We start from the raw sequence: 27,995 nt of genomic DNA on the forward strand, positions 1-27,995 counted from the left end.
AACATTTATTAACGTACGAGTGGTGCCTCTGGTATTGCAGTTATTTATGGATTTCTTGGGCGCTTATCATAAATAAAATTATGTGATTGATCTTATGGTAGTATAAAATTGTTTTAGATTGTTTATGTTTTATTTTGTATACAACCTAGAATGGCAAACAAGCTGACGGCCCACCTGATGGAAAGTGGTAACCGTCGCCTATAGACATGAGCAGTACCATGGACATAACAGAGTATACTGTTTCGCCCATGATAACCCCCATGCGTTGCCATTCCTGAGGACTCAGGTGTTATTCCTCTATACCCTGTAAATTCACGCCATATCCCACCCTTCAAACTGAAACACAACCATGCAAATACAACTGCTTCACGGTAGAAACACGAATGGGACAGAGGTACCCAAGCAATCGACTTTTGTACAAAGTCTCCCTCTGAATGGCGAACAAGTTAACGGCCCATGTGATGGAAAGTGGTGATCGTAATCTATAGATATGGATAGCACCATGGACTCTGTGAATCGTTCTCTGAAACTCTAAATTAGAAATCTCTGATAAGACACGAACTATGGACATTTTACTGTGCCCATAATAGAATTTTGTAAAATTTTTACTATATTTTTTTACTAACGAGCACTGGTCTCAATCAATCGATCCGATGTGTATTATTTTGATTGTGGTTTTAATTTCGAATTGATCTTCTGTTGGCCTGGTATATTGTGCTGTTTCCCTCAGTTGTCTCTTACGACGTCCTGGGGATGAGGAGTGGTAACACGTTATTATTACATGGGAATGGACCTAATTTACACACATTGCATGATTATTAAGTTATTGATAATAATAATAATAATAAAAAGAAAAAAATAAAGAAATAATTTCATATAATCGAAACAGTACTTAATTATATTTACAATTATAGACTAAATAATATATCACAGATCAATAGTATTCAATATTAAGTAGAAATGAACAAATCAATGGACGTTGTGTCACAGAGGCAAGATTAGGAGGTAAGTCGCAAAAGAGATATAGTGCAAATAGTTGACGACGGCGCCCCCGGTGGCAGATCCGGCAATCTACACAGACAAAATGTTAACACATCAAGCTTTAGGGTTTAAACATAAATATTAGTAGCCAGTAATTGGTGTTATTGATGGAATCCAAAAGCAAAATGGTTCACATAATAATTAGCAAGTAAAGAAACATAATATTGTTTATAATAAAGGGGATAAGTTAGTCACAGATCAAGCAACCCAAATTAATTATGCAGACAAAAATAAATGTTATGCTGGAATTAAATATATGGCATTTATTGCAAACTCTAAGAACTTTAAGCTTTAACTTTGCCCAATACTAAAATTACTACTTGAGAATGAAAGCTTACAGAAATCAAACCAAATATAGTTTTTGCTTGTTCATATTTGTAAATGCTTGTAATATGTCAAGTATGTAATTTGTACAAAGAAATAATTATATTTCGACTATCTGCGATAGCCTCACTAGTGAAAATCTTAAGAAAATAGATATAACGATAGCCATGAACACAGTCTAATTGGAATTGTTAATATAAACAACTGAATTTGAAACATATACAAAAGTGTCTAGTAACCACATAATAAAAATAAAACAAATAATTACAATAACAATAAATGCAATGCTAAATGAGAAGTAGATTTAAAATGTGATGAAGCATTAAAAGCAAATTAGGAATGTATGGTATCAACTGGAGATTTCAACATTAAATACTATGTAAAGGGTACAGTTAAAGTTAAAATAAGTAAGCAAAATAAAGGTTACATGTACGTTAAGAAATCTAATAATGTAATGATATTTTGTATAAACATAATTATATAAATGGAAAATTTTTTGCAGTAAGACCTGTTATTAATATTTTCACTATTCTGTCTTATACTGGGCTTATGTGATATTTGTATCAAATAGGATTGGAGATTATAAACTTACTTGTTGAACAAATACATTTTGCTTCTAAATTAATAGAAGTAATTTATAAAGTCTTATGTAATCCTAAGCTAGTCAGTGTAAGATTAGCTTTTTTCGTTAAAAGTGAAATATGACAAGAAATGGAATCGACCGAAGGAAGTATCATTGAACTTGATACGTGAGAAGCTGTAGCAAAAGTTATACAACTTTTAGGAAAAGTAATAAAAATGTGAAATGTTTAAATTTCGTGGCCGTGTAGCCTCGGCATAGAATAGGCCACTCCTTTCTTTCGTTCTTGTGTTGTAAGAGGCGACAAAAGGAATTTAATAGTACAGGAATGGGCAGCAGCGTCTCTCTTAAAATAATAAAAGCCTAACTGCGGTTGCCAACCCGTCTGCCAAACGTGGCAACTATTGGTAGAATTCTCTCTATGGGAAAGACTTATGTTCAGCAATGTGGGCAATTAATGACTGAAATGATGATGATGATGTTAAGTTCAAATAAAAAAGAAGCGTATGGTTAAATGACGTATGAAATCTTTCGACATATGTGTGTATTTTAAATATTACGTTATTTATTCATGTTAGTTTTATAAGTAGTTTTGTTGTTGCAAAAAATATTATTTTTTACAAATTTTAGATCCATCGAAGATTATTTAAAACAATTAAGTTTCTTGCTTCTAATCAGGCAAAGCAATGGAATTGTCATAATAAGTATTAAAGTTATTAAGAAAGAATTATGATAGGTCGATAGATTTCAAGGCACTGATAATGGATCACAACACATCTAGTATTAGTTATACAACCACCTGTTCTACAAAAGCTGTTGTTGCTGTAAAAGGAAGCATTTCATTGGTCAAGTCATTATTTTCATCATTGGTACTTTTTGGTAGTCCTTTTTTCTTATTCTTGACACCAACGTTTTCTATTGTTATTATATCGTCACTGAGATTTGTACTCGAGTCTGATGTAGTTTCGTAATTTTGTGTTGATATTAAAATGTCTTCAGGTAATCCTTTATTTTCATCTTCAGTTGAGATTTTTTCATTGAATACACCTGTTATGATGTCGACTAGTAATGACTCTGTTGTACTGTCTGTGATTGTTGTATTAATTTCTTCATATACGTAATCAGTATAATTTTGCGAAAACTGGTCATCCATAAACAAATCTCCATAGTCTTCAGTATTATTTACAGTAGATGTATAAAACGTATCAACAAATGTACTTGATTCAACTGTTGTAACTTCAGTCGTTTCTTCCATTTCAGATATAAGCATATCTTTTTTGTAATTTTCATTTGACTTTTCTAAACTATCCTTTTCACTTAAATCTACTATCACAGTGGTAGTTTCATAATTATTTCCACTAGAAGTTTCAGTCGTACTATAAGGTAGCGTAGTAGTTTCAGCTTCTTCAGTAAATACTGTTACGTCACCACTCTCTTTACTACTATCATTAAACATTGTATTGTCAGTCTCTGTATCATTGTATTGATCATTCAACAATATATTAATTATCATGTCTATAGAGCTTAGTTCTACCTCATTTAGTTCATTCTTATTACTATTATTATATTTGGAATTGTTTGATAATTCTTCTATAACATACTGTGTCAATTCTTGAGTATAATTTTCAGGTGGATCCCAATGGAACTCTGGATCAGGCGTCGCTGTACTTAGATTGCTTGCTACTACTTCTTTATGAACTTGTACAGAGACTGCTGTTGTTGTGGTAGTGTTTAGAGAACTTTCAATTAATTCGTCATTGGAATCATTAAGTACATAGTTTTCCAGTTTATTATCTTTAGTGTATTTCGCAATGGCTGGGCCCATAACGTTTTCTATGTAGTTTTGTAGTTTGAGGCATTTGTCGACAGTGTTGACGTCGTTTGAACTGCCCCATATTATGAAACCGGATGCATTAGATTTGTACAGAGTTTGCAGTGCTATATCAAGATCGTCCTGAAAAATTCAAGAATGAAACATTAATATAGATTTTTAAATAATAAAAAAAATATAAATGATCTGATCACTTTATGAAAAGATAATGTATTTTTTATTTGTTTTATTTTAAATCTATTTTTATTTTAAATTGTATTTAAATATTTGTATTTTTATTTTAAATCTACCGGAAAATTTGCTAGATAATTTATAACCTTGGAGCATATTCCATTAAATATAGATGGTTGGTGATTGGGTTGGATGGATTGTTAGATATTTGGGTCGGCAAACTTAAGGAGCGAACTTTTCGAAGTGGATTCGCGTTTGGATACTGTGAATGGTGTTTACAGATGCAATTGTCTGGTTTCTTATAACACATCATCATCATGCTTGTGGACTTGGTAATTAATGTGATTATGTGAGATTTATTGTTTAATTTACTTATAATTTAATATATATATATATATATATATATAAAATTGCACTAAAACATACAGTAACAACAATAAGTTAATAACAATGTTAGCAAAGGCGAACTTTTCTCTAAAAGAGATTTCTTTCAGTCAACCTAACGCAGTGGCATAGGAAGTAGTGAGTGGGCAGTAGTAGTGCAAGACAGAAATTAAAATAAATATTTACATAATGATAATGATATAGTTATTAACTGTCCATTGAAGAACATAGGCCTCAATCTTGGGGGTTTTCCCAGTAGTTGCCATGCTTGGCAGGCGGGTTGGTATCTGCAGTTAGCTTTGGTGATGTTTTAAGAGGGAATATATTATAGATCATTCCTGTCCTGTGGGCGTCGTAAGAAGCGACTAAAAGTACTTAATGGTAGAGGGATTGGTAGCAGTGTTTCTCTAAAAACATCTCTAAAAGCCTAACTGCAATTAGCTACCCGCCTGTCAAGCGTGGCAACTACTGTTAAATCTCTCCTTATGGGGAAGACATCATGATCAATAATGGACAATTAACGGCTGAAATAATGATGACTATATTTCAGATACATTTAAGAACAGACAAATTTAATAAGAGCAACACTTAGTCTTTTGCAGTTCTTCTCTGCTGAAACTGCTTACTGAACTAGCAGAAAAATTGTTTTTCAATATTAAAAATTAACTTATAACTTAATTTTTTTTATACAACTTAGATTGGCAAACAAGCTGACGGCCCACCTGATGGAAAGTGGTAACCGTCGCCTATACACATGAGCAGTACCATGGACATAACAGAGTATAATGTTTCGCCCATGATACCCCCCATGCGTTGCCATTCCTGAGGACTCAGGTGTTATTCCTCTGTACCCAGTAAATTCACGCCATAACCCACCCTTCAAACCGAAACACAGCCATGAAAATACAACTGCTTCACGGTTGAGACACGAATGGGACAGAGGTACCCAAGCAATCGACTTTTGTATAAAGTCTCCCTCTGGTAAACATCTTTAACGCATTTAAATTCGTACCTTTTTTAGGTAAGACCCATCTCTGTATCGGAACCAGAAGTATGGCAATATGGGGGTACCACTCCTCTTGACTCTGGCTGCTTCTTTGACTCTCCCGCGGATCAAGCCCGCTAGTTGTGAAGAAGTTAGTTCTTTGGAACTGTACACTGATGGATATAGTGCAGTGCTCTTTGACCAGAGCCAATATGTACTGAAATTAAAAGAGGTGAATGAATCAATGAAAAGCCTACCTTTTCAATTAAAGATAAAACATGTAGACAAGAACAGCTATTATTTTGTAACTTGGAATAACATACAAGCTAACGGCCCATTGGGTGGAAAGTAACCATCGTCTATAGACGTAAATGATACCATGAATATTACAGAGTACACTATAATGGTATGGTGTTTTGATTCCGTACTCTGTAATTTCACTGTCATATCATCAACTTTTTTTTATACAACTTTAAATGGTAAACAAACTGACGGCCCACCTGATGGAAAGTGGTAACCGTCGCCTATAGACATGAGCAGTACCACGGACATAACAGAGTATACTGTTTCGCCCATGATACCCCCCATGCGTTGCCATTCCTGAGGACTCAGGTGTTATTCCTCTGTACCCAGTAAATTCACGCCATATCCCACCCTTTAAACCGAAACACAGCCATGCAAATACAGCTGCTTCACGGTTGAAACACGAATGGGACAGAGGTACTCAAGCAATCGACTTTTGTACAAAATCTCCCTCATCATCATCGTATCAGGCGTTAACTGTCCACTGTTAAACATAGGCATCCACTATAAAGGAGGTTTTGTAGTTGCCATGTTTGGCAGGCGAGTTGGCAATCGCAGTTAGGCTTTTGGTGATGTTTTAAGAGGGACGCTGCCTATCTCTCGACTATTAAGTTCCCTTAGTCGCTTCTTACGACACTTACGAGAAAATAAGGGATGGTCCATTCTATGCTGGGACCGTATGGCTTATACTGATATACTATCCTACGAACCGAAGCACAGCCATGCAAAAGCACAGATACTTCACAATACAAGCACAATGGGACAGAGGACTTTTTTTTTTAGAAAATTTTCTTTAATAAATGGTTATTATAAAAATCAAGATAAATAGCAATAATAAAGGATCACAGTTAAAAAAAATAGAGTTAATAACTCTATTTTGTTTTAGAAAAATATGATCAGCTAAGATTTCTTTCCAACTAAATTTATTTAGTTAGAAAGAAATCTTAGCTTCATCATTATTTCAGCCATTATCTGTCCACTGCTGGACATAGGCCTCTTCCTTCCCTTTCTAAGCTACTATTTTTGTTTTACTAATAAAAACATAACTAAGGTTAAGAGAGGTACCGTGGGCATTACAGTATATTCAGTGAATGCCCATGGTGCTCTTCATGTCTATAGGAAATGGTTATTACTTTCCATCAGATGGACTATGGACTTGTTTGCCATTCTAAGTTGCTGGTCTACATCTTTGCATCTGCGGTACTCACCTATCATTTTCCTCGGGCACTTTGTTAGCGCAAGACTCTGCGTGGTTGTTAGTAGCCATATTGAAGCAGTATGGGAAACCATAGTATCCCCATAAAGCATTGGGGCGCATCTGCTTTGCCAGAATCAATGTTGACTGCATGAACTCGTGAGCCGATTGTTCGAAACGCTGTTTTGCCTGGAATTAGAGATTTTTTTTTATACAACATAGAATGGCAAGCAAGCTGACGGCCCATCTGATGGAAAGTGGTAACCGTCGCCTATAGACATGAGTAGTAGCATGGACATAACAGAGTATACTGTTTCGCACATGATACCCCCCATGCGTTGCCATTCCTGAGGACTCAGGTGTTATACCTCTATACCCAGTACATTCACTGCCATATTCCACCCTTCAAACCAAAACATAGCTATGCAAACACAACTGCTTCACGGTTGAAACACGAATGGGACAGAGGTACCCAAGCAATCGACTTTTGTACCAAGTCTTTCTCTGGTGAATTATGATGGGGGTTTATGATATACCTATTTAATATGGTAAACAAGCTGATGGCAACCAGATGGGAATTAGTAAACGTCGCCTGTAGACATGGATATCATCTGTGATGCCTATGGTACCCCATCATGCGTTGCAGTCCTAAGGACTACGGTGTTACGACTCCGTTAATATAAATAAAAAAATCTCATTACTCTAATGTCTGATAGGATAGTCTGGGACATTTTTCGAATCTAGTGTTTGTTAAAGCTATATGTGGTGCAAAAATTACAGAAAGTTGTCGATCTCTTTTTTAAAAATTAAATATTCTCCCACTGACAAATTATTTCATTTATTTACCTTTTAAAAAAACATATCAAAAGTGTAGACACCAACAGTTGAAGACTAGAATGTAGCGTTTACACCAATTTCATGGTATTTCCTTATGGCAACAATTTTTAAATATTTATGGGAGAATTTTTAATATTTCATTACTGAAACGTGATTAAATACTATCTTCTATTCTCATCTTCGTGTATAATATAGTATATTTTATATATGTATAAGTATATTTGTTATGTAAATATATGTATGTAAGTCAATAATTAATAGTACCGCATTCGAGTATTCTGACACTTCCCTATGGTTGACTGGGAGAGAATGCTTTTAGCATTAAGTCCGCCATGTACACATACATATATGTACTAATGAATAAATAAACAAAAAAAGTAAAACGTGAGATAGTTTTAATGAAATACTGTAAACTGTTGACGGAAACAACAAATTTTTATATTTAATTTAGTACATAAACTATTACAAATAGTAATAAATAAGACAGTGAGTTAATTTAATTATAAAATCCAAGAATAACTATGTTATTATGTAAACTGTATTATTTTAATTGCGTCATCACTTTGCGACTCACATTTTCAAGTGATCATTATACTGATTATTAAATCATTCATACAGCCCTTCATGAGAACTGATGAGGCATCAGCTCTGCCCTAATTATTACAGCCGATTGCACACGCCGACACGATGGTATCTCTTTGGCTAATTACTAAATCACAAGTTCGTGTTATGTGGCCGAGTTTGTATAAGTCTTTGTAAGTCTTTTAGAAATTAAACTCTTGTATTTTCAATTGACCACAAAAAGAAGGTCACCTCTCTCTGTTTATAACTGAATTTGGAAAATTATATTTTATTTGAATTTAGAAACTGTAAGTTTATTTTATACTTACAGTTTGGTCTTATAGCAATTTTATTAGAATCAGTGTCGTGTAATTTAGTTTTTAAATTAAAATAATTTGACATCACCACAATTGAAGTCGGTTAAATTATCTTCTACATATTGGACTGGTAAATAAGTTGACGACCTATCTGTTGGATAGTAGCGATTTTAGCTTACATGTATATAGTAACCGATGATAGGTGAGGATGCAAAAGGCAGGCCAGTTAGAGCACGTGATGAATGCACTTGGAGTTCAGCGCAATGAATTCCAGGGAGACCACGTGGAGGTCCAGCTGACAGAGTATATTGCTAGCGTCTAAGGCCTGATAGTCGGTATTACTAACAATACCTTCCCTTCGTGTTAGCGGGGTTACCATTTCCTTTGCATCCTATCAAAAAGACCCGTGTCCAAGAATGGTACGTTGATGGGATATGATATGCTCACCTCGGCCTGTATCCACGCCTGCGGCCACCACCAGTGCAGTTTCTTCTCTATCTCGTAGGAGACGTCTTTGTATGGCACGAGCACACCGAAGTTTTGCCGGAAGACTGGCCTCCACGACTCGAAGTCTATGATGCCCACCCCTGGAAGTTTAAGATCGACTTATGAGTAAAAGTAAAGTCCTAATGTCATATTGGCAGTGAATTTACAGGGTACAGAGGAATAACACCTGAGTTCTCAGGAATGGCAACGCATGGAGGGTATCATGGGTGAAACAGTATACTCTGATATGTCTATAGTACTGCTCATGTCTATAGGCGATGGTTACCATTTTCCATCAGGTGGACCGTCAGCTTGTTTGGGATTCTAAGTTGCATGTAAACAAATACATATAGAATACTAGTGTTTAGCAGTGACTTCGTCCGTGTGACCGGTGTATTTATGTATATTATGAAATAAAAAGTAACCCTATAAGGAATTAGAAAATTTATTATTTGACAAAAAACACAAAGTTACAAACACAAGTTTCTACCAACGTGTTATAAATACCGAGTCATCATGTAGCCCCCCCCCCCCCCCTTCCAATATAGGCCTCCACCAATAACGGCGCTTTTGCCAGTAATTGTTATGCTTAGCAGGCAGATTAGCAATAGCAGTTAGGCTTTGGCAGTTAGTTGGTAGATACAGTGGGCCCCACACTAGGCGAGCCTGTATCGTGAGCACCCGACAAAGCTTAACAAGTCACAATCTGTTATAATAAAAAATAACTTGTGGAAATAACTTTCCCTTGGAAATGGATATATATTTGCGGCGTTGAAACTCTGGGTCCGTGGGACTCCGAGGCCATGAATCTTTTCAAAGAGATTTCACGCCGGCTAGTAGAAACCTCTGGCGACCAAAAGGCTGGCCTATACTTTGGTCAACGCATTTCCATTGCTATTCAGCGTGGAAATGCAGCAAGTCTCCTAGGTACCCTACCAGCTGGCAGTGATCTTAAGGAAATTTTTTATCTTTAACTATTTAAATTTATTCCATTAGAAACATTTATTTAGATAGGTATCATGTATAAATATATAAATATTACTCGTGGGCGGGTATTAATATAAAAAAAGGAATATAAAATTAAAATAGTGATAATTAAGAGAAGCGAAGTTGAGGAAATGAATATGGGTATGTTCGTGAGTATGTGTGAATGTGTGTTGTGTAATCCATGTGAAAGATGTGTGTGTACTGTATGTTATTACTTTCCAGACCACAGTTTTTCAGTTGCTTCGTAACATAGTGATAAAAGATAATTATTTAATTTGTGTTTCATAATATATGTACCATTTGTTTTTACAACACAGGGGGCAAACGAGCATGCGGCTCACCTGATGGTAAGTGACTAACGCCGCCCATGATCACCCACAACACCTACGGCATTGCAGGTGTGCTGCCGGCCTTTTAAAAAGGAATATGCTCTTTTCTCGAAGGTTATGTTGTCGTATCGGTTCGGAAATACTGCTGCTGGAAGTTGATTCCAAAGAGTGGTTGTGCGTGGGAGAAAGTGTCTTGAAAAACGCACAGTGGAGGACCGCCACTCGTTCAGATGGTTAGGATGAAATTTTAGTTTATTACAATGACCTATCAGTGGACACATTTTGTTAATTATATAGTACATTGACGGAAATGCACCAATACGGCGGGCAAAGGAAGATCTGATGGTAGGAATGTTTAGCTTAAGCCACCTGAAATGTAACAAGAAAGAGTGATCCTTATCCTCCTATATCCTATCTCCTTGCCAATCCCATATAGTACTTGTATACAAAATTTCATAGTGATTGATTAAGCTGTTAAGACACTATAAGATAACAAACAAATAATCAAACTCATTTTCACATTTATAATAAAATATTAGTATTAGAACAGAAGAGAACCAGAAGGAGATTGTATCTTCTCCCGCTTGTGTTTCTGCCGTAAAGCATTTGTGCTTGCATGGCTATATTTCGGTTTGAAAGATGAAATTTGGCAGTGAAATTACATGGTACGGTGGCATTACACCACAGTCCTCAGGAATAACAACGCTTGAGACATGCTATGGGTATCACATTAGGCATTAAGTCCAGTCTGTAGACATATTTTAATGTGTGCAAAAGTATAACTTTTTTTTATACAACTTAGAATGGCAAACAAGCTGACGGCCCACCTGATGGAAAGTGGTAACCGTCGCCTATAGACATGAGCAGTACCATGAACATAACAGAGTATAACATAAATAAATAAACAAATAAATAAGTCATTAAAATATTTCAATAATTTAATTACAATCTTATCTTTATAATTCGCTTTTAAAGATAAACCCTACTTTATTTATCACTCCAAGCATGCATGTTTATTTTAATATGAAACGTGAATCATCCATTGTTTTTATTTCACAAGTGGCAACAAACAATAAATCTGGTGCAGCGAAAGTGTATGAGTCAGTCGTGTGTAATTTATATATATAGTATAAATTTATTTATTAATTTATACGTTTGCTCACATTAAAACATGTCTACAGGGCGGACTAAATGCCTGATGGTATTTTCTACCAGTCAACCGTTACGATAAACAGACAGAGAGTAAATGACGGTGCATTTATTTTAAAAACAAACAATTTGTAAATGAAATAAATATTTTGGGAGATAATAACATTGTACATTTTAAGATAAATAAACATACAAACAATGGGATATAGCATATTATTCTATATGTTTATATAGAATAATATGCTTACAAAAAATATACATACATAAATCACGTACAATACAATACATACATATGGGGGGGGGGGGAAGGGATTGTTAGTAATGGAGACTGAGAAACCCATTGCTATCAATATACCCAACCAGGTCGACCTCCTCGCGGTTCCCCCTGGAAACTATCATGGTTAATTCCTGATGAATTCATCATGATGGGCTAACTGGCCTGTTTTCATTCTCATCTATTACCCTTCACTGGTGCTCCGCCAGCGTATCCCGTTAGTGCAGGCGGGGTTACCATACCATTTTCACCCATCAAAAAAAAGTTGGTGTCGTGTCGTATCAAGAGGTGAAGAGACGCGCTCAAAATCGTAGTGAGTGGCAAGAGCTCCACCGACAAGAGCACAGCTCTTAAACAGCATAGATAGATAGATAGATCTGAAAAGATATACCGGTCCCATAGAAATTTTATCAAAATCGATTCAAGAGTTTCGTATTTAGATCAGATATAATAGAGATAATTAGAGATAATTTGTTTTATTACAATTGAAGTCGATTTTTTGTAGGGCACAATTTTTAATTATACCGTGCGGTCCCGGCAACAAATAGGCCATCCCTTCCTTTCCCGTGGGTGTCGTAAGAGGCGACTAAAGGATAGCAGCGTTCCTCTTAAAACAAATCCAAAGCCTAACTGCGGTTGCCAACCCGCCTGCCAAACGTGGCAACTACTGGCAAACCCCTCCAAGGCTTATATTCAGCAGTGGACAGTTAAAGGCTGATATGATGATGATGATGAATCTTTAATTATCATTAAATTACATTTAATTAGACCACATTTATTTTGACTTTATATTTATTACTACATTATAGCGTATTATAACTTATTCACTATTCTAATAGAACGATGACAGAACGACGAATTAATTTACAGGATTCGAACTTGTGATTCAATACAAAATTTCCGCATCGCTGACCTTGTTCATTGAGAAGTGTAATTGTTACTAGTTGTGATTTATGATGACTTCACTGATCTTGATCTCTCGTTACAGTATTCATACTTGACATATACGGAATTTTATAATATACTAGTTTTTTTGCCCGCTACTTCGTACATGTGGATTAGCAAACACCATTGAAATAAAGCACTTTTAAATGATTCATTTCAGCCGTTAACTGTCCATTGCTGAACATAAGCCTTCTCCGTAAAGGGGGTTTTCCCAGTAGTTGCCACGCTTGGCAGGCGGGTTGGCAACCGCAGTTAGGCTTTTAGAGATGTTTTAGGAAGGACGCTGCTGAGTATCCCTCTACCATTAAGCTCCCTTAGCCTTACGATACCCACCAAAAAGGAAGGGGTGGCCCATTCTATGCCCGAATCACAAGAATATTATATATTTAGCATTAGTATAATATATTGCCATGTAATTTCCGAGTCATTATAATTATTTTATACAGAAGGAAACATTGTACAAAAGTCGTTTGTTTTGGTACCTATGTCCCATTCGTGTTTTAACCGTGAAGCAGCTGTGTTTGCATGACTGTGTTTCGGTTTGAAGGGTGGAATATGGCGTGAATTTACTGGGTACAGAGGAATAACATCTGAGTCCTCAGAAATGGCAACGTATGGGGTGTATCATGGGCGAAACAGTATATGTACTCTGTTATGTCCACGGTACTGCTCATGTCTATAGGCGACGGTTATCACTTTCTATCAGGTGGGTCATCAACTTGTTTGCCATTATAAATTGTATAAAAATTATAAATATAAAGATGTCTAATATTGATCCGGTCACTATAAATGTTGATAGGTAATAGATTAGATAACAATTCATAACAAAATTGTTGAACAGGTGCCTTTATAGAAACAAACTAAAACGACTGACTTAGTTTTACATGAGATCATACATTTTATAGTGGAAGAACTGCGTTGCGAGACTTATTTATTTATTAATTTATACTTTTGCTCACATTAAATCATGTCTACAGGGCGGACTTAATGCCTGATGGTATTCTCTACCAGTCAACCGTTACGATAAACAGAGAGAGTAAATGGCGGTGCATAGATTTAACAAAACAGTTTTTAAATTAAATAAATATTTTGGGAGATAACAACATTGCAAATTTTAAGATAAATAAACATGCAAACATGTAGAATAATATGCTCACAAAAAATATATACATATATAAATCATATACAATACAATACGTATATAAATAACTATATATAATCTATACTTATAATAAATCTGTAGAGAGGTCAATTCTATACATGAAATATATTTCCAAAATAACTATCAGCGGGTGATTAGTGATCGATACTGATGCTAAAAATGCAATCAGTAAAATTTTTGTCTGTCTGTCTGTATGTTCGTTATAGAAACAAAAACTACTCGACGGATTTTAACGAAACTTTGTACAATTATTCTTCATACTCCCGGGTTATACTATACTTTTCATCACGCTACGATTAATAGGAGCAGAGTAGTGAAGGGAAATGTTGAGAAAACGGGAGAAGTTACTCCATTTTTAAGTTTTCGTCGCGTGTGCAGCCTTAGTGGCCACTTTTTAAAATGTAAAAATGTCCACCCGCGCGACGCTGGTACGGGCCGCTAGTTTTTTTTTTTTTTTTGATGGATGAAAATGGTATGGTAACCCGGCCTGCGCTAACGGAATACGCTGGCGGAGCACCAGTGAAGGGTGATAGATGAGAATGATATATAATAGTACAGAGTGAAGCTCTTCATTTCATCGATTTCATCGCACCCCTATTTGGTACAAAAAGCGGTCTTAGTACTATTAGAGAATGCTATGCATTCTCTCCCAGTCAACGTTTTAGCAAAACGGAAATTTAATTATGCGGTAAAGAAATTGACAATTGTTGCAGATAGACAATTACACGTACGTAGACTTGGCATTTTTTTATATTATATGTTTCGATGGGAAAAGGTTAAAATCACATTTTCTTTCCCTTGAGTAATATTTATTTTTGTATTTTTCTAATTGAGCTGTCAAATCTTAAAATCATTAAACTATGTTTCTAATGTAAGTAGTATATTCATTTATTTTAACGTTTATTATATAAGTAGGTAGGTATTATATGTATTTATAGTGTATGTATTTATGTGTATGTATTTATGTATTTTTTTGTTATATATTTTAATACTTTATTTAACTGTATATTTGTTTATGTATTAATAGTTGTAGCACTTCAGCTGCCCGTTAACGACATGCTTTCTCACTGTACTTGGATTGACTGGAAGAGATCTCTGTCAGAGATAAGTCCACCCTTGCGCGCAACATTTATAAATACATTATTTTATATGTAACTTACAAGTGCAATATATATATATATATATATATATATATATATATATATATATATATATATATATATATATATATATATATATATATATATATATCAGTATATCCTATTTTAATAATATTAATGTTACTCTTGTGAGGGTAACATGCAGACGTAAATTTTACTTTCTAAAACACCATAAAGTAAACATAATATTGTGGACAAATAAACAATTGAAACTGGACCGGTTTTGAGCAAATATTTTCTTAACACCATTACGTTATTAAGGTGAACTTATCGTTATTTCAAGGTGACTTATAAAATACACAAACTTCTCATTGAAATTTGTGTATTTTCACTAAGATTATAAATGTGAAAGTTTGTTTATTTGTTATCCTATAGCGTCTTAACGGCTCAACCAATCAATATGAAGTTTAGTATTATACGTATTATATGGAGAAGGATATAGGTTACATTTTATCCCGGTTAGTAAACGTGTCCCGGTCACGCGGACGAAGTCGCGGATAAAAGTTAGTAACTTTATAATAGTATAACTTTAAAATGCCTTCGTCTAGTAATGTAGATACTTATTACCCTAACTGGGGGGAGAGGTAATGGGGATTAGCGACCTAATTGCTGGCAATATAGGGTATGTTTTTTTTTAATGGATAATAATGGAATGGTAAGCCCGCCTGCGCTTATTGTATACACTGGCTGAGCACCAGTGAGGAATGATTAGTGAGCATGAAAAGGCAGGTCCGTTAGCCCATAGTGACAAATTCAACGATAAAGTCACGATAGTTTCCAGGGGGAACCGCGTGGAAGTCGACCTGATAGGGTATATTGTTAGCAATGGGGACTAATCTCCCCATTAATAACAATCCCATTCAGTTTCATTGCTAGCAATATACCTAATATATATTAAGTTTATTATATAGTATTAGGTATATATATATTAAAATATATATTAGGTAGACTTCACCGCGGTTCTCCCTGGAAACCATCCTGACTTATTGTTGAATTCGTCACGATGCGCCAACTGACCTGCTTCATCCTAACTTATCATCCCGTGGGGAAAGGGATTGTTAGTAATGGAGACTGAGAATCCCATTGCTAGCAATATACCCAACCAGGTCGACCTCCTCGCGGTTCTCCCTGGAAACTATCATGGTTAATTCCTGATGAATTCATCATGATGGGCTAACTGTTTTCATTCTCATTTATGTTTTCATTACTCCATACCATACCATTTTCACTCATAAAAAAAACCTATCATCCCTCACTGGTGCCCCGCCAGTGTATACCGATAGCGCAGGCGGGGTTACCATTCCATTATTATCCATTAAAGAACAATTCGATGTTATAGGACGAAGGGAACACATCTTGGGGAAGATGATAGCACATTACGGTTCACGTAAAAGTTGGCAAGTTTATTTATACGCAAGCGCAGGCTGTCTGCAGTGTATGTATGTAGCCGTTGGCCCATCCTTGTTTTGCGATATTGGTAAAGGGAACGTGGAATAAAGTAATAAAATTTTCCTGACCACTTCCCATAGAAGAGTTTTGCCAAGGTTTTATATTTAGCGTTCGTAACGTGTCTACTTTTTTAAAGTAATAAATCATTAGAAGTAACAAATCATCATACTTCAAAAAGGGGGTAAAGAGGTTTCTTCAGGGTCGGCAACACGCGCGTAACACCTCTGGTATTGCAGGCGTTCATAGGCTACGGTAACCGCTTACCATCACGTGGGCCGTAAGCTCGATTGCCACCTCAGTGTTATAAAAAAAAAGAGACATAGACTGTATACTTGTTTGTCTATAGTTGATAAAAAAATTAAAACAATTACATTATAATTTACCACTTACCATTAAAATCATGGTCTGGAATACTTTGGTCCAATACACTTTTGAACGAGGCCAAATGCTTCTCGAGATCGCCCTCTTGCGGCACACCGCCATTTCTAAATTTAAATTTCCCGCTCGTTTCGTTCTTCAAAAGCGCGGGAAACAAGCCCGGGTCATACAATATGGCGATTTTTTCACCGCGAAAACTGTCATTTTTGTTTTGTAATATCCCAAATTTCTCATATAGGCTCTCGAACGGGATCCTCTTTGATTTACACTGCATTGTGGGCACGTTCCAATAAACTCTGAATGGTTTTTTGTGAAGTTTAATCGGTGGGTCGTTTTCTGGCATTTGGATTACGTAGTAACTGAAACAATTAGAATAAGAAGATTTTTATTCAAGTAAACTTATGGTTGTATAGGCTTAGTCCTTTTGTCTTCCCTATGCATAAGGAAAAACAAAATAAAAAAAAAAATCAAAATAACTTAATTAGAAAATAAATGGTCAATAAACTGTCCACCAATAGTAATTTTTAATTAGTATATAAATATATATTTAGTATATATGTTTATATATATACATAGGGCTCTTTTCAGGTGTAGATAAAAGTAGAAAATTGGTGATAGAAACCGTTTGTGCGTAGAAAACTTTGGCGTGCTGAGTACGTGCCAGCGCCAACAGCATCCTGAGTATGATAACAAGCAGGCTGTATTGTGTGTACGTTAATCACTGTATTATACACGTTACACGTTGTATACTATGTATAAGTGTGTGTGTGAGTGTGTGTGCGTGTGCGTGGCCGTGTGCGTGTGAGTGTTCGTGTACGTGTGCGTGTGCGTGTGCGTGCATAAGCTTTAAGAATATTGTTACTAATAAATATTAATAGACCAAAAATCCTAAATAAAAAAAAAATAATGTATTCTTAATGCCAGCGGCACTATTACGCGATATAACATACAAGTGATCTATTTCCTTAATATATGTATGTAAGTGAGGCGAGTTATGTAATATTTATTTGGTTACCAAACACTATGATGTCATGTAGTGTTTTGACAAAGCGCGGAAGTGTTATACGGCAATATTTTATACATAATAGAAATCTTTCAAATTTATTTCTAGACATACATTACAAGTTACATAATAAGTTTACAATTTCCGAATTTAATAAAAAAGTATTGACGAATAGAAGTCTATTTCTTTTTGGAGATCGGTTAAAAATATTATTTTCAACCGATATTAAAAAGAAAGTTCTCAATTCGGTCGTTGGTTGTTTTTTTTTAATATTTCTAGATAGATAGATACTCTTTATTGTTTCTTCCAAAAGATTATAATAGTAAACTTATTACAAAGTTAAATAATTACAAGAAATAATCGAATAAGAGATCGACCTGCTAGCAATGGGATTCTCAGTCTCCATTATTAACAATCCCATTCCTCCCCCACTCTGTGAGGTTGACCTACTTCCACGTGATCCATACTGGAAACCATCTCGCTGAATCCCAGGTTTGTTCATCACGATGGGCCAATTGATCTGGGCCAGCGTATACCGTTCGCTAGTGGGGTTGTCATTGCATTATTAAAAAAATGTCCTACACTATATTTACCTGTATGGTGCCAAACAATATTTAATATAAAATATAAACATTTATACAAAATAGTACAAAATAAAATAGTCTAGAAAGTTTTTTTTTTTTTATATATGTAACTACCGTGTTTTCCTGGCATAGAATGGCCCACTCCGTCCTTTCCCGTAAGTGTTCCCGTCTGTCAAGCGTGGCATAACCTCCCAATAGAGAACGGCTTATGCTCAAAAATGGACAGTTTACGGCTCAATCATTTGAAATGTTAAAATAAATAATCAATAAGAGCCAACTTCAAAGAAGGTCAAATGTCTTGAGAGTTGAACTTAGGAATTGGCATTATGTGCTTAGGATCGCATTTAACGCATCGACGATGCTCCAAATAACATTTCCGCTAAGAGCAAACTCCATTGACCTTGCATCTACACGCTTGCATCTATACTTATATAACATATTGGACACTCAGCTGGTCGCGTATTACGTAGTAAAAACATAATAACTTGTAGTTTATGCAACTTATAATAAGGTTTTAGGTTCGATTCTCGGTTTTTATTTTATGACCTTTGAACTCTCTGTTATTAGCTATATTTTATTTGTACTTAGTTTTTTTTTTTTTAAATACATAGATAGATAGCTAGATACTCTTTATTGTTTCTATCCAAAAGATTACAATAGTAAACTTATTATATATATATATATATATATATATATATATATATATATATATATATATATATATATTAAATTCTCGTATATAAAATTATCGTGTCACGGTGTTTGTTACCAAACTCCTCCGAAACGACTTTTATGAAATTTTTTGTGCATATTGGGTAGGTCTGAGAATCGGCCAACATCTATTTTTCATACCCCTCAATGATAAGGGTGACGCTCCAAAATTTTTTTTTTATTTTTTTAACAAATTTTCCATTTTTATTTTATTATGATTTAGCATTGAAAAATACACACAACTTTAAATTTTCATCGTTTCACGATCAACCCCTGTCTTTTAATCGCGATTTTTATATTTCGCAATATGTGGTAAAATAACGTTTACGGGGTCAGCTAGTATATATATATTTATTATACTTGGAGTTGGAGAGAGGATATGCGCAAAAGAACCAATGTGACCGATATAGCCCGAAGAATAAACAAATTGGAGTGGTAATGGGCTGGTGACATAGCTCGAAGAACCGATAACTGATGGGAAAGAAAGGTCACGAAGTTAATAGACGCAGGTGGTTCTTGACCGTTATTTATGGTAGTCTATGGGGGAGGGTTATGTTCAGAAGTGGATAGGTAATGGATGGGATGTTGATAATGATATAAATGTATTCTTATACTAGCGGCCCGTCCCGGCGTCGCACGGGTGGACATTTTTATATTTTAAAAAGTGGCCATTATGGCTGCACACGCGACGGAAGTAACTAGACGGAGTAAATTCCCCCGTTTTCTCAACATGTCCCTTCACTGCTCTGCTCCTATTGATCGTAGCGTCATGAAAAGTATACTATAACCTGCCCGGGAGTATGAAGAATAATTGTACCAAGTTTTATTAAAATCCGTCGAGTAGTTTTTTTTTCTATAACGAACATACAGAGAGACAGACAAAAATTTTACTGATTGCATTTTTGGCATCGGTATCGATCACTAATCATCGCCTGATAGTTAATTTGGAAATATATTTCATGTACAGAATTGACCTCTCTACAGATTTATTATAAGTATATGATATGTAATATTTGTTTGATATATTATTTTTATGTATGAGTATGTACATTTTTTTTTATACAACTTAGAATGGCTAACAAGCTGATGGCCCACCTGATGGAAAATGGTAACCGTCGCCTATAGACATGAGCAGTACCATGGACATAACAGTACACACACATACTGTTTCGCCCATGATACCCCCATGCGTTGCCATTCCTGAGGACTCAGGTGTTATTCCTCTGTACCCTGTAAATTCACGCCATATCCCACCTTTCAAACCGAAACACAGCCATGCAAACACAACTGCTTCACGGTAGAAACACGAATGGGACAGAGGTACCCAAGCAATCGACTTTTGTACAAAGTCTTCCTCTGGTAATATATATATATATATATATATATATATATATATATATATATATATATATATATATATATATATATATATATATATATATAATAAGTTGTGTTTGCATAACTGTGTTTCGGTTTGAAGGAATATGTAGGAATAACACCTGAGTATACTTGTGTTTATTGAACTAGTCTAGGTTTCTCGTTTCATTTACTTTCCCAATGTTTTACTAGTATGTCTTTGTTAATTGTCTGGAAGAGATTGCTTAGCAATAAGACCGCCTTTTGTACTACACTATACTTATTGAAAATTATTCAACAAATCCTGTTATGTTGGTGCAATAAAGTGTTAAATAAATTTACCAGAGGAAGACTTTGTATAACAGTCGATTGCTTGGGCACCTCTGTCCCATTCGTGTTTCAACCGTAAAACATTTGTGTCTGCATGGCTGTATTTCGATTTGAAGGGTGGGATATGGCGTGAATTTACTGGGTACAGAGGAATAACACTAAAGTCCTCAAGAATGGCAACGCATTGGGGGTAACATAGGCGAAACAGTATACTCTGTTATGTCTATGGTATTGCTCATGTCTATAGGCAACGGTTACCACTTTCCATCAGGTGGGCCGTCAGCTTGTTTGCCATTCTAAGTTGTATAAAAAAAAATTATCTATCTATCTATCTAGTTATGACCTCCATTTAAGTTAAACTTAAATATTTTTAAACATTATTTTTTTTTATTTGTAAATCTTTATCGTATTGATTATCGTAAGATAAGATACGACATTTACCGTCCTAAATGTACAACTACAATGACTGTACACAGTTTAAAAATAAAAATATAGGTTACAATAGTTAGCATCCTAATACCTTCTGTACCCCTACAGAAGGTATTAGGTTAGGAAAGGGATTGTTAATAATGGAGACTGAGAATCCCATTGCTAGCAATACACCTAACCAGGTCGACCTCCTCGCGGTTCCCCCTGGAAACTATCATGGTTAATTCCTGATGAATTCATCACGATGGGCTAACTGGCCAGTTTTCATTCTCATCTATCACCCTTCACTGGTGCTCCGCCAGCGTATCCCGTTAGCGCAGGCGGGGTTACCATACCATTTACACCCATCAAAAAAAAATACGTTCTGTAATCGAATTAATTTGTACTCTTTTATGAACAATCTAAATTTACCTATTTTTGTGGGGGGAAATGATTATTAGTAATGGGAGGTTAGTCCCCATTGCTATCAATATACCTTATCAGTTCGATCTACACGCAGTTCCCCTGAAAACCATCATGACTAATTTATCGTTAAATTCGTCACGATGGGCTGACTGATCTACCTTTTCATCCTCACCTATCATCTCTCACTGGTGCCCCGACAGCGTACACCGTTAGCGCAGACGGGGTATTTATTTTTGTAATGGATGATAATGGTATGGTAACCCCGCCTGCGCTATCAGTATACGCTGACAGGGCACCAGTGAGGGACGATAGGTGAGAATGGAAGAGCAGGTCAGTTAGCCCATCGTGATGAATACACCTGAAATTCAGCATGATGGTTTCCAAGGGGGACCACGTGGAAGTCGACCTGATAGGGTATATTGTTAGCAATGGGATTGATAGTCCGCAGTACTAACAATCCCTTTCCCCCTGCGCAGGCGGGGTTACCATTTCACTACCATACATTAAAAAAAAACCTACTTTTGTAGAGGAAGTAGGCATTCCAGTTAACATTTACGATATTTAAATCACAATACATAAATAACATTAATTAGATATCAGGTTGAAGTATCAGACAAACAATGATTCACGATAGGCAGGTGGGTAATCAGGTTTTTAACCGACTTGAAAAAGAGAAGGCCCTTTATAAGCGCGGGTAATATCTGTATATTGGACGGAAAGGGATTGTTAGTAATGGAGACTGAGAATCCCATTGCTAGCAATATACCCAACCAGGTCGACCTCGTCGCGGTTCCCCCTGGAAACTATCATTGTTAATTCCTGATGAATTCATCATGATGGGCTAACTGTGGCCTGTTTTCATTCTTATCGATCATCTTTCATTGGTGCTCCGTCAGCGTATCCCGTTAGCGCAGACGGAGTTACCATACTATTTTCACCCATCAAAAAAAACCCCTCTTTGGGTATATATAGATATATAAATATCGGATATTACCCATTTCTAGCTTTTACTACAACAATATTTCTAGTTAAACATTTTAGTAATTAGTTTAAAAGTCATCTTAATGGCTACTTCTGTCCCACATGTGTTTCTATCGTGAAATAGCTGTGTTTGCAAGATTCGGTTTGAAGGGTGAAATATGTCAGTGACATATAAAACATCACTAAAAGCCTAATTTCGGCCCATCCCATCTGCCAAGCGTGGCAACTACTGGTAAAATTGCCCCCAAAATGGGCCAGGCCTACAGCAGTGGACTGTTAACAGTTGATATGGTTATAATGAGTAATATTATTAGAAAACCTGACCTAGATTATTTTCTAATCAATAAATAGATAATATTTGACATAAATATTTTAGATTTTATGTTTATACATACATACATACATATCTGTCACGCCTGTCTCCCATTAGGGTAGGCAGAAACAATGGAACGCCAAATGCTTCGATTCAAACAAACCTCTTTCGCTTCCTCCACATTCATCAATTTTGTCACACACGCTCGCCGGTTACGGGTACTTTTAATTTGGCCCTTCTTCAGCACGTCGCAGTATTTGGTCGACATACGTCCGTCTAGGGCGGCCCCTACCGACATATCCATTCATTCTTGCCCGATAAATCTCTTTCGTAATTCTTCTTTCATCCATCCTCTCGAAATGACCAAACCAAACCAAACCAACGCAACATTTTATGTTTATATTGATAATTTTTAGCCAAGCGAGACGAGACGTGACACTGTCACGTAATAACATTATAAGGAAAAACATATTATTCGTCTAAACCAGCAAGATTAAGAGGAAAGACTTGTTTTTATGTTTGTAATGAGTATAAGTAATAATAAATAGTTAAGCGAATTTTTTTTTTTACAACACAGGTGGCAAACGAGCATGTGGCTCACTTGATGGTAAGTGACTACCGCCGCCCATGATCACCCACAATTTGTTTTCGTTTTTTTTTTTTTATACAACTTAGAATGGCAAACAAGCTGACGGCCCACCTGATGGAAAATGGTAACCGTCGCCTATAGACATGAGCAGTACCACGGACATAACAGAGTATACTGTTTCGCCCATGATACCCCCCATGCGTTGCCATTCCTGAGGACTCGGGTGTTATTCCTCTGTACCCAGTAAATTATCTGCCATGTCCCACTCTTCAAATCGAAATAGCCATGCAAACACAACTGCTTCACGGTAGAAACACGAATGGGACAGAGGTTACCACTTTCCATCAGGTGGGACCGTCTGCTTTTTTGCCATTCTAAGTTGTATAAAAAAACTCATTATTAACGCTAACCTGTGACCGTAGCGTGGGTAACGGAGATGAGATAATTATAGAACACGGGCGCCCTCTGTTGTAGGTCAAGGGTAAACTGAGCCGGCTTCTAAAGGTTAAGGGTAACTAAAGGTATTAGCGTATGTGATCTAATAAGCTTTAAATTTAATAATCTTTCTTCGCTATATTTATAACTTTGTAACGACCTTTATTTCTTAGCTGCTTCCCGCGGTTTTGTATGTGTGATAAGATTAGAACGAAGTATTTATTCATAGCAGCCTTTAACTGTCCAGTGCTGAACATATACTTCTCCCATAAGGGGGGCTTGGTCAGTAGTTGCCACGCTTGGCAACCTCAGTTAGGCTTTTAGAGATGTTTTAAGAGGGACGCTGTTGCCTATCCCTTGCCCTCCTTAGCCACCTCTTACGACACCCACGGAAATGGAAGCGGTGACCCATTCTATGCCGGGACACACGGTACCCAAAAACATTGGTAAGTATTAAATTACTTTTGAAAATTGACAGATAATTGGGACGTTGCCACCCGTTTTTTTTGTAGGTCACAATCATGAATAATTAATTGTTTTAAAAATAATATACATTCCTTGTTACTCGCTAACGTAGCTTTCTATAGGTGAAAGAATTTTTAAAATGGATTGAGCACTTGTTGAGTTTATTCCTAACAAATAAACAAACAAATCTTTCCTCTTAATAATATTAATATAAAAGTATAGATTATTTTAAGAAATAACTTGATGTATATTTCTTAGTCGAGACAGCCATTTCGACTAACCTAAACAAAGGGCCTACCATGAAATGTTTTCCGAAATTTCGGAGCCAAACGAAACACAAATTTGATGTTAAAATTACATAATACATGGCGTTTGGAAATATTAAAAATGTTAAAATACTGTTCCTTTGGACTTTTATAATAGGATGTATGACGAACGAAATGTTAAACACCATTTATTGATCCGATTTTGGTATAAACAAAAACACGAAATTGAGTCCGAAATTTCGGAAATTCATTTCATGGTAGACTCGCTGTTTGAATTTATACATAGAGAGATGAAATTCGAATTTTTACCACAAAAATAAGTATAAAATATATATAATACTTGTATTAATACATCTTACCATATAATATACAGATATATAGTATATTCCACTGACCTTTCAATGCACTTGATGCACTTCTATTAATGGCGTCCAGCGAGTTGGAAAATAACATTGAATACTTAATTTGTAATTGTGTTAAAGCTTTTATACTTGTGATTGCACACTGTATATGGTATTATATGTATTATACAGCAATATATAGCTGAGTATGCAATTAGGTTTCGGCAATAAATAGTACATATATGATTATAACTAATAAAATTTTCCCGCCAAAGTTATAAGTTGTTGTTGTTATAAAATTCGTCCAAGATGGACAGGCAAAGAGCATGGCCCATACAGCCTAGTCATAAGCCCAAAATTATAAGGTATACCAGATTACATTTTTTTGATGCCACTAAATAGAGGCAAAGGAACGAGTCGATTAGGATTTATTGCTTATTAAATAATAGATTGGAAGTCAATGATCTTTTTTGTTTATATATATATATATTTTTTAAGTATTTAGCTAAGTAATAATAATTAATTCTGTAGAGAATATATTTCTTAATGGATTGAAGTAGAATTAGTAATTAAAGTATATTTTAAATAAGATTACTTATATAATGCAGAAAGTGTGAAAATAAAGAAAAATTTTGTGTTAATTGATTATATTATATTACATTTTATATATATAAAATTAAAGAAAAAAAAACTGTGATTGTTATCACAGTTTTTTTGTATCACAGTTTTACTAATTAACAAAAGGTAGGAGGTTGTTTTGCTTGTATTCTTTGAGTATATTGTAATTTTGAATTCACTTTGACAATTTATTGCGCAATGAACATGATTTATTTTCATATTTATTTTGACCTTACATTAATTTTATTACAAATTAAAAGTCGCTTTGTTATGTCTGTGCGAAATTTTAAGTTATTCATATATTATATTATGAATATAGATTATAGGGGGAAAAGGATTGTTAGCAATGGAGTTAGACAGCCCCATTGCTAGCAATATGTCTTATTAGGGCGACCTCCACATGGTTCCCCCTGGAAACTATCGTGGCTAATTCTAGCAGAATTCGTCACGATGGGCTAACTGACCTGCTTTCATCCTCATCAGTCATCTATCACTGGTGCCCCGCCAGTATATACCGATAGCGCAGACGGGGTTACCATACCATTATCACCCATTAAAAAAGAATAGATTATAACATGTACGTAATATAATCCAAGATGTAAATATTTTTCTTTGCTAACATCTATTTGGAAAAAAAAAAACATGTAGGTAGCTAACCAAGCATGTATATTTCGCAGAAACCCATAGGTGCGCGACAATAGTGCATACCGAGCGCCACAAACAAGTTTCATTACTATTTTTAAACCCAGACATTATTTCGTGCCTATTGTAACGGCCATTCATTGTACAAGCGATCGAAGCAATCACTACCTTATTGGGATGGCTGTAGGAGATGTTTCTGACGTGTATTCCGTCTCTTGGACTTTACGAAACTGTGGTTGCCTAGCAACGGAACGTAAACAATGCACTCCAATAAGAATCGTGTTTATGGATTCGCGATACAAAGTAGAAGAAGGAAAAGGGATTGTTAGTAATGGAGCTTAGTAGGTAGGTCAGGTAGACCTCCTCGTGGTTCTCTCACGAAACTATCGTGATTGATTTATTGTTGGATTCGTCACGGTAAGCTAGCTGACCTGCTTCATTCTCACTTATCATCCTTCATTGGTGCCCCGCCGGTGTATACCGATAGCGCAGCCGGGGTTACCATTCCATTATCATCCATTAAAAAAGATACAAAGTAGAGAGTCGGTAACAGAGTATAAATAATAAAAATAAATAATATAATAAAAATAAAATAAATACCAAAATTAGCTTTAATGCAATTCATTAATATTTTATATAACATAAATAAATGCTAGTTATTTATGTAACTATTTAATTTCTTACTATAATTAGGTTTTTTTTAAATATTTTCAGGTACACGTACTGTTTTATTTGGAATAGGCTGTTTTGCTGTATTGCTATGGGCTAAATAAAAAAAAAACGAGGTATTACTGTCTAACTTGGTATTGTTTTGAAATTATCTTAAAAAAAAAAACAATCGACAATGTATTACTGTAGTACATTGCCAAAAATAAATTAAAAATAATTTTGTTTTAGTGCCAAAACAAGACAAAGAAGTTTATGTTTACCTACCTACAGGTTAAAAGTAAATACACAGATACTAAAATAAATATGTATAATAAAGTTAAAAATATATATTAAAACTTTAATTAAATGAAATTTAGTTGTTGAACGAACCTTGAATGTAATCTAATTAAAATATTCTTTCAAACGTTTGAATTAGTCTCAATATTGGTAAATAATACTACATTAGACAAGATTACATATATTTTACAAAAATAAATAAATAATTTTAACTAGCACCAGATTTTGGTTGTGCTCTATCAAAGGAAGATTCTCATTTTAGAAATAATCTAGCATTAAATAAAAAAAAATAATAATATTTAAAAACCGGACTGTATTTTTAAAAGACTATTACATATTTATGTAATAACTAATGTACAAAAGTTAAAACAATATATAATCGAAAATCAAACATACCTTGTATCGTCACACCTTACTGCATAACTGGCTAACATTATAAACATAAACAATATCATTGTCACTATAAAGCACAAAATAAAAAAACTAAAAAAAAAAAACAAAAACGTTCAAACAACAAAAATAATACTGGACTAAAATACTTTTTACAAAAAAAAAAAGAAACTTAAAATACTTTTTATTCTATTCTTAACATAACTGTTATTCTTTTTTCGAATTTTTTCCCGCGAAATAATGAATTAAAGCGGCGCGCGCTGTCGCCACTACGCTCCACGTGTGTGGATATGGACATGTTAAGTACTCGAGTGTAGGTTGTAGCGTGTAGGCTAGGGGCTATG

General features: G+C 35.1%; 1 protein-coding gene across 1 annotated transcript; it reads right to left on the reverse strand.

The window, feature by feature from the left end:
* Positions 1-859: 859 nt before the first annotated feature.
* On the reverse strand, positions 860-27,969 carry LOC113509362 (uncharacterized). The gene is made up of 7 exons (XM_052893485.1): positions 27,658-27,969; positions 16,861-17,207; positions 8,977-9,116; positions 6,828-7,003; positions 5,344-5,533; positions 2,745-3,899; positions 860-1,071 (listed from the first exon to the last, which is right to left on the reverse strand). The coding sequence occupies exons 1-7, from the start codon at positions 27,714-27,716 to the stop codon at positions 985-987; spliced, it is 2,154 nt and encodes a 717-aa protein (XP_052749445.1). The 5' UTR covers positions 27,717-27,969; the 3' UTR covers positions 860-984.
* Positions 27,970-27,995: the final 26 nt, after the last annotated feature.

The sequence above is a fragment of the Galleria mellonella genome, unplaced genomic scaffold (genome assembly GCF_026898425.1).
Source record: "Galleria mellonella isolate WM207_F2 unplaced genomic scaffold, CSIRO_AGI_GalMel_v1 utg176, whole genome shotgun sequence".
Lineage (NCBI taxonomy): Eukaryota > Metazoa > Arthropoda > Insecta > Lepidoptera > Pyralidae > Galleria > Galleria mellonella.